Raw genomic sequence first — 14,035 nt, 5'->3', positions numbered from 1 at the left:
GTATGTGGGTAGGCTGGGGACGATGTGGGTTGGGCGGGTGTATGTGGGTAGGCTGGGGACCTTGGTGTGGGAGAGGGTTTGGGGGGGGGGAAATGTTGTTAGAATATTGGGGAAGCGGCGTGATCCCAGGCACACTACTCCTATATCAACTACAAGAGTCCTATCTCCACTACACGGGTTCTATCTCCACTACACGGGTTCTATCTCCACTACACGGGTTCTATCTCCACTACACGGGTTCTATCTCCACTACACGGGTTCTATCTCCACTACACGGGTTCTATCTCCACTACACGGGTTCTATCTCCACTACACGGGTTCTATCTCCACTACACGGGTTCTATCTCCACTACACGGGTTCTATCTCCACTACACGGGTTCTATCTCCACTACACGGGTTCTATCTCCACTACACGGGTCCTATCTCCACTACACGGGTCCTATCTCCACTACACGGGTCCTATCTCCACTACACGGGTCCTATCTCCACTACACGAGTCCTATCTCCACTACACGAGTCCTATCTCCACTACACGGGTCCTATCTCCACTACACGAGTCCTATCTCCACTACAAGGGTCCTATCTCCACTACACGAGTCCTATCTACACTACAAGAGTCCTATCTCCACTACACGGGTCCTATCTCCACTACACGGGTCCTATCTCCACTACAAAGATCCTATCTCCCTCCACTACAAGAGTAGTGGAGATAGGCAGGTGAATGTGGAGACTGTATCTCCACTACACGAGTCCTATCTCCACTACAAGGGTCCTATCTCAATTGCAAGAGTCCTTTAGGGCAGCTTATTCGAAGGTGGAGCCGATGGCGTGGGTTGAGAATTTCCTATGTTGTGTCTGGCCTGCATTTTGCGTCCGGACATAGCTGCAATTATCTTGTCTATTGACTGTTCGTTCCATTCGGACATAACTGCTATTATCTTCATTCTACTGAGTGTTCATTTCATCAGGATATAGCTGCAATTATCTTCGGTCTACTGATTGTTCATTCTATCATATATTGTACATATCTACTAGGCTTCTGCTGTTGCGAATCAACATTCCTGCATATTAGTACCCAACCATTTGGACTGGTAGGTTGACTGACGTTTGTTGCAGTGTCCACGTTCTATTCCCGACCATACCATGGCAGTAGTTGAGCACTATTCATTTACTCCGACCTCATATCCCATCTTCTTGTCCTCACATCCCTATCACAAATAATAATTTATCTGTCAGGTCAGATAATTCATGATGATATATAGATGATATGATCAGATCAGATAATTCGTATTTTCCATAGATGTTATGATCAGATCAAATATTCGTATTTTCCATAGATATGATCAGATCAGATAATTCGTATTTTCCCATAGGTGTTATGTAGCCTACACCCAGTTCCACACACGTCTTACTGTAGACTACACCCAGTTCCACACACGTCATGCTTTAGCCTACATGACTGTAACCTACACCCAGTTCCACACACGTCTTACAGTAGCCTACACCCAGTTCCACACACATGGCTCCATCATGTCAGGTGTAGTGTCCTTCTGTTCTACACCGTACGTTATATAATATTTGAAAGTTTTATTTCTTTTCCGGTTAATTCCTATCCCGCTACGACCACATTTAGATATGGGCGAGGCCAGAGCTGTGTAGAGACCTTGGTTGTGTTATTACGATACAGGTTACAGGGTTGTGCTGTGAGATCTGTACACAGCAACAGGCCCTTCGACCACCACCTGGGCACACGTAGTGCATATAAGGATACTCATTGCATAGACATCTGCTATATTTGCATGTTCTCCCTTCATATATTTGTTCTAGCTTAAATCAGCTGATGTTAGAACATGTTTCAGGTTTTCCTAGTAGCCGGCGGGTACGTCAGGCTCCCTCCAGGAATCCTGAATCACTTGCAGATATATGACAATGTAATCACCACTGACGTCACATAATGCCACAACTTCAAGAAACCGGTGATGAGAGTGAGAGTGAGAGCTCATCACCGCCGGTACTGTGGCTCTCCACTCTTATCAAGGCTGTGTAGCCGCCCACTACTACCATTGCTCCCAACCTCCTTTAGTACTTTTGAGTATATGTAACGCCGCTCTCATCTCACTCTATGCTAATACAAAAATCACTCCTATTTACATGCTATCATCCTGTCACATGATAGCATGATCAAATTAGTGATGTAATTGCTTCTTATTAGAGAGTAGTCATATATATACAAATATTTAGTACAAATATACTAATATGTCTAGTTTTATTGGAGGGAACGGGAGATTGAGAGCTCAGTGTGGCCTGAGCCACGGTGCGGGGTGGTCACTGGTGTAGCGCTCGCGGCCGGTCTTGTAGTGGTGGTGTGGACCCCATCACCCGCCTCTTGTGTGGTCCCTGTAACAGCTTAGACCCCCAGCCCCTCCCTCTCCTCCACCAGCCCCTTCCCTCTCCTCCACCAGCCCCTTCCCTCTCCTCCACCAGCCCCTCTCCCTCTCCTCCACCAGCCCCTCTTTCTTTCCTCCACCAGCCCCTCTTTCTTTCCTCCACCAGCCCCTCTCCCTTTCCTCCACCAGCCCCTCTCCCTTTCCTCCACCAGCCCCTCTCCCTTTCCTCCACCAGCCCCTCTCCCTTTCCTCCACCAGCCCCTCTCCCTTTCCTCCACCAGCCCTTCCCTCTCCTCCACCGGCCCCTCTCCCTCTCCTCCACCAGCCCCCTCCCTCTCTCCTCCACCAGCCCCCTCCCTCCCTCTCTCCTCCACCAGCCCCCTCCCTCTCTCCTCCACCAGCCCCCTCCCTCCCTCTCTCCTCCACCAGCCCCCTCCCTCTCTCCTCCACCAGCCCCCTCCCTCTCCCTCTCCTCCACCAGCCCCCCTCCCTCTCCTCCACCAGCCCCCTCCCTCTCCACTAGTCTCCTCTCCTCCACCAGCCCCTTCCCTCTCCCTCTCCTCCACCAGCCTCCTCCCTCTCCTCCACCAGCCCCCTCCCTCTCCCTCTCCTCCACCAGCCCCCTCCTTTTCCTTCTCCTCCACCAGCCCCCCTCCCTCTCCTCCACCAGCCCCCTCCCTCTCCCTCTCCTCCACCAGCCCCCTCCCTCTCCCTCTCCTCCACCAGCCCCCTCCTTTTCCCTCTCCTCCACCAGCCCCCCTCCCTCTCTTCCACCAGCCCCCTCCCTCTCCCTCTCCTCCACCAGCCCCCTCCCTCTCCCTCTCCTCCACCAGACCTCTTCTTTTCCCTCTCCTCCACCAGCCCCCTCCCTCTCCTCCATCAACCCCCTTTGCAATCCTCCACCAGTCCCCTCCCAATCCTCCACCAGCCCCCTCCCAATCCTCCACCAGCCCCCTCCCAATCCTCCACCAGCCCTTTCCAAATCCTCCACCAACCCCCCTCTCCTCAACCAGCCCTCTCCTCTACCAGCCCCCTCCCTCTCCTCTACCAGCCCCCTTCCTCCCTCTCCTCTACCAGCCCCCTTCCTCCCTCTCCTCTACCAGCCCCCTTCCTCCCTCTCCTCCACCAGCCCCTCCCTCCCTCTCCTCCAGCCCCCTCCCTCTCCTCCACCAGTCCCCCCTCCCTCTCTTCCACCAGCCCCTCCCTCTCCTCCACCAGCCCCCTCCCTCTCCACTAGCCCCATCCCTCTCCACCAACCTCCTCTCTCTACTCCACCAGCCCCTCTCTCTACTCCACCAGCCCCCCTCCCTCTCCTCCACCACCCCCACTCGCCCTAACCCCTTAGTTTGTCACACCCCCTCATTACCCTTCATCCTACCTCTCCGTATTCACTCAACGTGCCCCTAGTCCTCCCCCTTGCTGGTTCCCCCTCCCTACACCTGTGTTGCCTCTACCCTTCCCTTCCCTACCCCTCTGCTCCCCCTCCTCCCCCAACCTCTCCCACAACCTCTCCCACAACCCCTCCCACAACCCCTCCCCTCATCACCGCCAAAGAGGAGCCGGTGTACAGTGTGACGTCACTTGGAGTACTTCATAACATATTCACCTGATCAGTAGCGGGTAAGTACACATTTGAAGGTGATAGTGTGTGTAGGTGTGGTGTGGCGAGGGTGTGGTGTGGGTGATGTGGGAGTGATATAGGTAAGGGTGTGGACGTGGTGGCAAAATGTGTGGTTATGTATGCCGGTACTTTAGCATCCACACTTTATGAAGATTATATAGTGTGTGCCAAGTGACGCTCCCATTCTAAGATCTCCATCTCGCAGGATGGCCAGTCATACAGGGACATGTCGTCAGTATTCTACAGCGGATGCATTATGAGGGCATCCTCTAGAACATGAGTGAAAAAATGTAATTGCAAAGTGCCAGGTACCCCTCATACCAACCGGTCTCAATGCTCCAGGTACCACATACCGGCCGGTCTCAAGGCTCCAGGTACCACATGCCAACCGGTCTCAAGGCTGCAGGTACCTCATCAACCTGTCCTCAATACAAAGAACGTCGCTTTTCGCTCGTACGTGTTACATAAGGCCAAAAATTATTGTAGTAGAAAGTAAAAGCGGCTGGCGAAAGTGACGTAGTCCTGTTTTGGGCCCTCTGACTTAATCTGGTAGGTTAAGAGAAGACACTTTAAATTGACCGTTTTATTTACGTTTTGAAACCTTGGGAGGACGGGCTGACCTCATACCGGCTGCTTTGAAGGGTATAATGAAGGGTATAATGACGGCCTGCAATAATGTAGTGTGTGAGATCATGACCCAGTTCCTGCTCACAGAGTTTGCACCTGGAGTGCTCTGGTTTGGGAGATCCGTCACCTGTAGCCACCTGCCACAGGTAACGGTAACCTAACCTGATCCTGGCAACCACTGTGTTGCACAGTCTAGTGGACGTTGTTCTTTCTGTCCACATGTTTGGGTTACAGATCTAAACTAATCACAGTTTTTATACTGGTGTTTCCCGGCCATTGAGTGTCTGGTATTCCTTTATCAGAGATGAATGGTTGGAGAAATATAGTCTTAACAGAGATGGGGATACCTAGGTCAAGTTGCTGGTAGCTACTTATAGTGCACCTAGTTCTTTTAGTGTACTGGTAGCTAGTGTTATGATTGCAGTCTGATAACAATCCTTTCCGGCTTGAAGAGTCATTTTTTCCCACCTAGAAAGATTGTAGACGGCCCAAGCTGTAATTGTAGTTAAAAAGGAATTTTATACACAATGTTTCGTGATATTTGGCTGTAAAAGGGTAAATTGTGGCAGTTTGCAAAACAAAATGGCGCTCGGGCTGGCGGTGACACATCCAGGGTTTGGTGAAGTGCAGTGACACTCTATCAGCGGGCACCAAGCCTGCCCCAGGGAGCAGAACCCGGCTCACTGTTCGGCTAGACTTCACACATGGAGGTTGTGACCTTGGCACTTGAGGACCAGTAGATTGGGATCTAAAGTGACAGATTTGGATCTTAAGTACGAGTTGAGCCTAGGAGATGGGAGTCAGGCGTTTTCAGGACTCAGACCATTAAGGCGCCAAAGGGACCTTTCTGGATAAGGCCATAAGAGTATCGTCGACGAAGGGCCTTGCTGAGAGTGGAGACTCGATAGCAAACCAGATTCAGTGGAGGGAGCTGCAATTACCTTCATTTGAATCTTGGTGGGTGAACACGAATGGCCTGACCGTCGAAGCCTAGTGACAGTCCCTACTAGTGAGCGTGGGACGTGATAACAATTCGGTGTGTGAATCCATGAGAAGTAGCCGTGGAAGAGGCTAATGATGGCATGACCGAGGTCACGGTAAGCAAGTGCTCCTTCTAATTTTGCCTGTGATGACGCAAATGAAGTGTTGACTGTGATTCTGGAAAGGGAGTGATTTATTTAACTGTGCCAACTAAGAGGCCGTGAATAATCGTACATCGATTTAAAAAAAAGCATTATAGTAACCAGTGAGGTGAGCAAGTGTGGCAGAAATTAATATCTCTGGTTACCCTATAGAGACAGTGAATCTAGGAAAAGACTGTGACGGCGCCAGCCTGTATCGAAACTGACCCAGCCAGTGAAGTCGACCTTTGTAATATCTTCCATGGCAGTGAATCAGCGCACTGAGCTCTGGCATAAGGATGCCGGGACAAGGTACACCCCGCGGAGCGACAAGGGTCAGGGGAGATACAGTGTCGACACCGACGTCGGACGCCCCGCTAGGAGTGTCCCCCAGTGTGTCGAGAGGATCGGCGCCAGGATGTGGTGATGGCACTTCAGAGACCTGGCGACACACGGCATCTATAAACCACAGAAGATATCATCATTTCCTAACTGCGTAATCTGCTCTCCCCTTTTCCCTTGTTGAATAGGCGTTCCTAAGGGATCCTGTAGGAGTTTTATATTATATAAAAAAAATAAGAAGGGCGGTAGAAGAGGAAAAGATTAAAGTGTTCAGTGAGAATCCACAAGGTCTTCTCTGAATACTCTTTATTTTCTTCTTCGAGGCTGTGGGTCCCTACGATTGCACCAGAGTTGGTACCCCTATTTTGTATATATATATATATATATATATATATATATATATATATATATATATATATATATATATATATATATATATATATATAATATATATAATATATAATGTGGTACGATACATTGAAATTATACATGTGAATAGATTAACGTTAGTATTAATGAAGGTCGAGAGCGGCCGTTGACTGCAGACTTGATTGAGGCTATCCAAGATAAGTAATTATTTATTTTAGTAATTTTGTTAGTAAATATTATTTTAGTTTTAAACGCTGTGTTTACATGTACCTGCATAACAATTATGCCACGCCTGCATTACAATTATGCCAATTATGCATTCGTATGTGAAAGCCTGACAGCAGGGTATTGACCACTTGAGTTCAGGAATATAGATTTAATGAAATCGGGGAACATAGCCTCATGTTTCAAGATGACAAGAGCAGAGAAATTGAAGCCATTTCTTTCGCTGGGCTCAGGTGAGAACCCCGATGATCACAACAGCTGGATAACCAGGTGTTTGTGATAGCAGCAGACACCTGCTGCTCAACCTCCTGCTCTCTGGGGACAGAAGGTAGCCTAGTGAGTCCCCCAGAGGAGGTGCGAGGTGCCTGTGTTCAGGGGCTGGTGTGCACAGGGGGTTAAGCGCCCACTTCATCACCAGGGAAAGTGAGTACAGAGCCGATATTAAAGAGAGCAGTGACGGAGTGTCCCCGGTGGAGCTCCACGAGGCTCAAGGCTTGATAATCAACAGTGGGACCTAATAAACAGAATGTAAAACAGTCTTGCATATTCAACAGTGATATCAATAATCTCACTAATACTGTCAGCGGTACGAGTGTTTACAATGTCTATGACTGTTAACTGTCACAAACTCAGTTAATACATCCTACCTAACCTATCGATATATATATCGATAGGTTAGGTAGGATGTATTAACTGAGTTTGTAGTCAATCCGTCCTCATACAAAGTTCATTCCATCCAGTGGTCCCTCGATAGAATTCTAGGTGAATCGGATACTTTTGATATCGTTCGCCTTATGCGTTTTTGTTCTCGTATTGGCATTCTTGGTGATATTTAGCGCCATCTGATTATTTCGCACTTTGACGGTGCTACATAGCCTTCCCGGTTTGGTGCCTTCTTTTGATAATTACCTTACCTCCATCCAGTGGTCGACCCCAAAGACGCATTCATAAATTGCAGGCATTGGTTAGGTGTTTAGGCTCTGTTGGCAATTATTTGTATTTGTAGTACGTGGGTGAAGCATTTACAGCGTTTTGGTTCGAACAAAAGACGTCAGCGAAGCACTTGTTCTGGAAGTGTTCGAACTCCTCAGTTGTGAGTCGTGTGTAAACCGTTTTTCATTCATAAACAGGGGGTTTGGCGGGTGCATGGAATGGACTTTGGCCCTTGTTTATGAGGTCGGGCTGCTCGTAGTACAGTTAGCTACGTTCTCGGCTCACATTCGGGAACCCTGGGTTCGATTCCCGCACAGGACACAAATGGTAAGCCATGTTCCCTTTCACCCAATGCCTTTGTTCATATTGGAGTAAATAGGTGTTGTGGGGTTGCAGCCTTGGGAGGGTCAGTAGTTCGACCTTGGGGGAACCTCGATTCAAACCTAAATTATATATATTTTGTCTATGACAGTTCTTCCTGTCATAGACAAAACAGACTGTGGAACTGTTTTGTGTACAGTTTGAGCCCATCGGTGTGAAGGGGTGAGACATGACCTCTGGCGTATCTAGGTTCAGCGAGGGTTCTGTGACAGTCTCTGGTGATCTCAATATCCTCCATTGTATGCTTGGCTCCACAACCCCCCCCCCTCTGTCTCTCTCTCTCTCTCTCTCTCTCTCTCTCTCTCTCTCTCTCTCTCTCTCTCTCTCTCTCTCTCTCTCTCTCTCTCTCTCTCTCTCTCTCTCTCTCTCTTGTCTCTAACGCTCCTGTGTTAGGTCCTTCACACACCTCGCCTCCGGTGTATAACTTTTGTTCTCTCATTCTGTAATGTACCTCCGTACTGTGGGTGTGCTCACCTAGTCGCACTCACCCAATTGTGCTCCTGCGCTCAAGCCCCGCCTTTCGACTATCATTAGTTCAATGCAGTGACTCATTTCACTCGTGTTTCTTATCATATTTATATTTAAAACTGTATATCGATTTGGCTTCGACAACTTCCTCGTCTATCATGTTACACTGTTACACGACTCTTAGACTGAAAAAGTTCCTTCTGGTGTGTGTGTGTGTGTGTGTGTGTGTGTGTGTGTGTGTGTGTGTGTGTGTGTGTGTGTGTGTGTGTGTGTGTGTGTTTACGTGTGCACGCGCGTCATGTATAGCGCTTTAATAAGATAATAATGTAATATAAGTCAGGCGTTAACAATTCCCATGCAAAAATTCGAATATTTAATGTCAAATTCAGACAAATCTATAAGAATTAATTATTAATAATTAATTTTAGGACGAAATAAGCCATGTATGTATCAGCTATCCAGCAACTGTCGAAATTATAAATATAATTTAGAGTATTCTAGTATCAAGTATATAGAGAAGAAATAAGATATTTCGAGCACCGACGAAACATGTACATCTTTCCTTAACCATGGCAGAGCAGTCAGTATTTATTAAACTGGTTACGAGTTCCATAAACACACATGTCGGTATACCATACAAGAAAGTTCCATACACACACACACACACATGTCGGTATATCATACAGGAAAGTTCCATACATACACACACGTCGACATATCATACAAGAAAGTTCCATACACACATACGTCGATATATCATACAAGAAAGTTCCATACACACACACGTCGATATATCATACAAGAAAGTTCCATACACACACACACGTCGGTATATCATACAGAAATCTTTTTAATTCATGCTTCAAAATATATCAACACTAAGAAGAAAGAAAAGAATGACACCATGATTAAATTAATAATATCAAATCGCAATAATTCATCACCAAACAGAAAATGTAAAATAATTTCAACTCATTTCGAAATACAGCAAATGTGTGCGTGATCTAGCAGCTGGCAGTCCCGCCTAGGGCAGGCTATCCCATGAGGCTACGGCGCCACCAGTCGTGGGAAACCACTATTAATATTTCATGAACAAACTTGTTCTCAGTAAACCATCTCACGAAAGCCATTACTACGCATGTAGTTCAGCCCCCTTTCCCCCTGGGCCAGCATACACGAAGCAGCTTAATCTATATTAAACAAACACTTTCGACCAAATTACTTACTGTAAGTGCTGTCATTTTAGGAGGCTTGGCTTTAGTTACTACAGGTATAGAATAATATTAAATAATACTCCATTGGTTTAATATAATAGTGAGGAATATCGTTATTTTTTCATCTAATACCAGTACAGTACGCATGTACTGAGTGTTATTGCTAATACGTCTAAATAAAGCTAATATGTGGGTCATTCCTGTGACTGATCATTCGATAGGACTGTTATAGAGGCGTTCATTGTTACATGAACAGTATAAACACCAGACCTGGAGCCACACCAGGACTGGTCCAGGGTGCCACACCTGGACTGGCCCAAAGCGCCACACCAGGACTGGTCCAGGGCGCCACACCAGGACTGGTCCAGGGGTGCCACACCAGGACTGGTCCAGGGTGCCACACCAGGACTGGTCCAGGGTGCCACACCAGGACTGGTCCAGGGCGCCACACCAGGACTGGTCCAGGGCGCCACACCAGGACTGGTCCAGGGTGCCACACCAGGACTGGTCCAGGGCGCCACACCAGGACTGGTCCAGGGGTGCCACACCAAGACTGGTCCAGGGTGCCACACCAGGACTGGTCCAGGGTGCCACACCAGGACTGGTCCAGGGTGCTACACCAGGACTGGTCCAGGGTGCCGCACCAGGACTGGTCCAGGGTGCCACACCAGAACTGGTCCAGGGAGCCACACCAGGACTGGCCCAAAGCGCCACACCAGGACTGGTCCAGGGCGGCACACCAGGACTGGTCCAGGGCGGCACACCAGGACTGGTCCAGGGGTGCCACACCAGGACTGGTCCAGGGGTGCCACACCAGGACTGGTCCAGGGTGCCACACCAGGACTGGTCCAGGGTGCCACACCAGGACTGGTCCAGGGTGCCACACCAGGACTGGTCCAGGGTGCCACACCAGGACTGGTCCAGGGTGCCACACCAGGACTGGTCCAGGGTGCCACACCAGGACTGGTACAGGGTGCCACACCAGGACTGGTCCAGGGTGCCACACCAGGACTGGTCCAGGGTGCCACACCAGGACTGGTCCAGGGTGCCACACCAGGACTGGTCCAGGGTGCCACACCAGGACTGGTCCAGGGTGCCACACCAGGACTGGTCCAGGGTGCCACACCAGGACTGGTCCAGGGTGCCACACCAGGACTGGTCCAGGGAGCCACACCAGGACTGGCCCAAAGCGCCACACCAGGACTGGTCCAGGGAGCCACACCAGTACTGGCCCAAAGCGCCACACCAGGACTGGTCCAGGGCGGCACACCAGGACTGGTCCAAAGCGCCACACCAGGACTGGCCCAGGGTGCCACACCAGGACTGGTCCAGGGCGCCACACCAGGATTGGTCCAAAGCGCCACACCAGGACTGGTCCAGGGCGGCACACCAGGACTGGCCCAGGGTGCCACACCAGGACTGGTCCAGGGCGCCACACCAGGACTGGCCCAGGGTGCCACACCAGGACTGGTCCAGGGCGCCACACCAGGACTGGTCCAAAGCGCCACACCAGGACTGGTCCAGGGCGGCACACCAGGACTGGCCCAGGGTGCCACACCAGGACTGGTCCAGGGCGGCACCAGGACTGGCCCAGGGCGCCACACCAGGACTGGTCCAGGGTGCCACACCAGGACTGGTCCAGGGCGGCACACCAGGACTGGCCCAGGGTGCCCGCAGACACTAGCGTCATAGACTGTGAAGGTCAGGGGTCGAGGTCACCCAGGGCCAAACTTGACTTCATTTTATTCCTCTTATATGTGAGTGAAAGGCGAACATCATAGTTTTGTTCAAACACTTTCCAATCAACCTGTCCTCTTAAAAAGAACGTCGCTTTTGGCCGTTTGCCCGTATGGCCGAATATGGACGTAATTTGAAAATGAAAAAAAAATAAAATAAATTTGGGATTTTTTTTTTTTCAACAACATTAAGTTAGGGGTCTTCTGATAGGTTCGGTGGGCAGGAAATTCTCATAAAGTTTCAAAACGTTATGAAAAACGTTAATGGAAAGTTTCCTCTTCTAAGCTTGCCGAGTCGGCCGGACGACTCAAACAGAAAACGGAACAGTACGTTACTTTTGTGAGTCGATTTCATTTCAAATTACGTCCAAATTTGGCCATAGCGCGCATACGGGCCAAAAGTGACGTTATTTGTATGAGGACGGGTTGTTCCATTAGTCACTGCTAAGTTCCGCTAAGCCATTATTGTGGGCACCATAATATAGCCAGCAAGACACTGGCTTAGGGTGTAGGCAGAGACCGGGCCTCGGGGATCCACACCTCACCAACTTTTCTAACCTCAAAAGGTTAAACTGAGGTCAAGGGTTCAAGGTCTTTCTTGCCATCTCCACGACGCCCGAGATTACTTTTTATGTCGTCCTCAAGTCCCCACACCTGTTCCCACTCCTCGTCATTGTACTCCCAAAATAATATTTTTTTTTTTTTTACAAGGTTTTGGGTTATGACCATTTAAATATTTAATTTTCATTATTGATTATTAATTATTATTATTATTATTATTAGGTCATTATTGAGTGTACTCACCTAGTTGTGCTTGCGGGGGTTGAGCTCTGGCTCTTTGGTCCCGCCTCTCAACCGTCAATCAACTGGTGTACAGATTCCTGAGCCTATTGGGCTCTATCATATCTACACTTGAAATTGTGTATGGAGTCAGCCTCCACCACATTACTTCCTAATGCATTCCATTTGTCAACCACTCTGACACTAAAAAAGTTCTTTCTAATATCTTTGTGGCTCATTTGGGCACTCAGTTTCCACCTGTGTCCCCTAGTGTGTATTAGAGAAGGTGCGTGAAGGTGGTGCTGGAGTCCTGGGTCATGGTTAGTGCTCATATTCCATTCACTTTCTCTGTCAGTTTTGGCAGATCATTTCTTGCTTGCCATGTTTATGTTGTGTTCAGTTGTGTTTATAGTCTTAGATACATGTAGGTACAGTGGACTACATGAAGGGTTACAGTGTGTGTATTTCGGGAGGGTAGCTGTGAGATGTTGACGGTCACTATCCCGCAGTCATATAGGGCCGTGTATTAGTAGGCTGCGTTCACCATCCCGCAGTCATATAGGCCCGTGTATTAGTAGGCTGCGTTCACCATCCCGCAGTCATATAGGGCCATGTATTAGTAGGCTGCGTGCGCTCACACACTCCGGATATATAATGATCATATCCTTAAGAACACAGGAGTCGATAAAATAATGATAATAAAAAGATCCCCATCTCGCAGGACCAGGGTGCTGGGCCAGGGACCAGGGTGCTGGGCCAGGGTGCTGGGCCTCACGAGGGAGAATAACCAGTTCTATCCACTAGCCTAGGAGGCTAGGGGGCCTCATCACGCTCCCTGCTCATACCTTACACACTCCAGGTGGAATGTGCTCGCTTCCTGCGTCGTGGACCATCAACGGTGTTGTCTCAAGGCTGACAACTGTCTTTACTCCAGACATATTTGTGCACGTGGCACTGCTCATGTGGTGGCACTGCTCAGGTGGTGGCACTGCTCAGGTGGTGGCACTGCTCAGGTGGTGGCACTGCTCAGGTGGTGGCACTGCTCAGGTGGTGGCACTGCTCATGTGGTGGCACTGCTCAGGTGGTGGCACTGCTCATGTGGTGGCACTGCTCAGGTGGTGGCACTGCTCAGGTGGTGGCACTGCTCATGTGGCACTGCTCATGTGGCACTGCTCAGGTGGTGGCACTGCTCAGGTGGTGGCACTGCTCAGGTGGTGGCACTGCTCAGGTGGTGGCACTGCTCAGGCGGTGGCACTGCTCAGGCGGTGGCACTGCTCAGGTGGTGGCACTGCTCATGTGGTGGCACTGCTCAGGTGGTGGCACTGCTCATGTGGTGGCACTGCTCAGGTGGTGGCACTGCTCAGGTGGTGGCACTGCTCAGGTGGTGGCACTGCTCAGGTGGTGGCACTGCTCAGGCGGTGGCACTGCTCAGGTGGTGGCACTGCTCAGGTGGTGGCACTGCTCAGGTGGTGGCACTGCTCAGGTGGTGGCACTGCTCAGGCGGTGGCACTGCTCAGGCGGTGGCACTGCTCAGGCGGTGGCACTGCTCAGGTGGTGGCACTGCTCAGGCATTGGCACTGCTCAGGTGGTGGCACTGCTCAGGCGGTGGCACTGCTCAGGCGGTGGCACTACTCACATGGTGGCACTGCTCACATGGTGGCACTGCTCACATGGTGGCACTGCTCACATGGTGGCACTGCTCACATGGTGGCAGTATATGGGGGTAGTAAGAGAGACAACACTACCCCAGGGTGTAGTGACCCGCCCTACAGCACCACCACCACCAGTGTAGGTCCATACACTGCTCTCTCTTATACACGGCTTTGTATA

General features: G+C 50.0%; 1 protein-coding gene across 8 annotated transcripts in view; it reads left to right on the top strand.

The window, feature by feature from the left end:
• Positions 1 to 2,873: 2,873 nt before the first annotated feature.
• Positions 2,874 to 14,035, top strand: part of LOC123772081 (inter-alpha-trypsin inhibitor heavy chain H1) — a 77,065-nt gene continuing 65,903 nt past the window's right edge. The window contains exons 1-3 of one of the 8 annotated variants that reach the window (XM_069324305.1): positions 4,852 to 5,733; positions 5,932 to 6,253; positions 7,824 to 7,953. In XM_069324305.1, coding sequence (XP_069180406.1) covers positions 6,057 to 6,253; positions 7,824 to 7,953 — 327 coding nt within the window. In that variant the 5' untranslated portion in view covers positions 4,852 to 5,733; positions 5,932 to 6,056. Of the gene's footprint in view, positions 4,009 to 4,172; positions 6,254 to 7,823; positions 7,954 to 14,035 lie in introns of those variants that run through there. The other 7 variants (XR_011228450.1, XM_069324306.1, XM_045765072.2 and 4 more) reach the window with 7 other exon arrangements.

This window comes from Procambarus clarkii, chromosome 14, assembly GCF_040958095.1.
Source record: "Procambarus clarkii isolate CNS0578487 chromosome 14, FALCON_Pclarkii_2.0, whole genome shotgun sequence".
Taxonomy (NCBI): Eukaryota; Metazoa; Arthropoda; class Malacostraca; order Decapoda; family Cambaridae; genus Procambarus; species Procambarus clarkii.
Note: the sequence above shows the minus strand (reverse complement) of the source record. Positions and strands in the feature narration are given on the sequence as shown.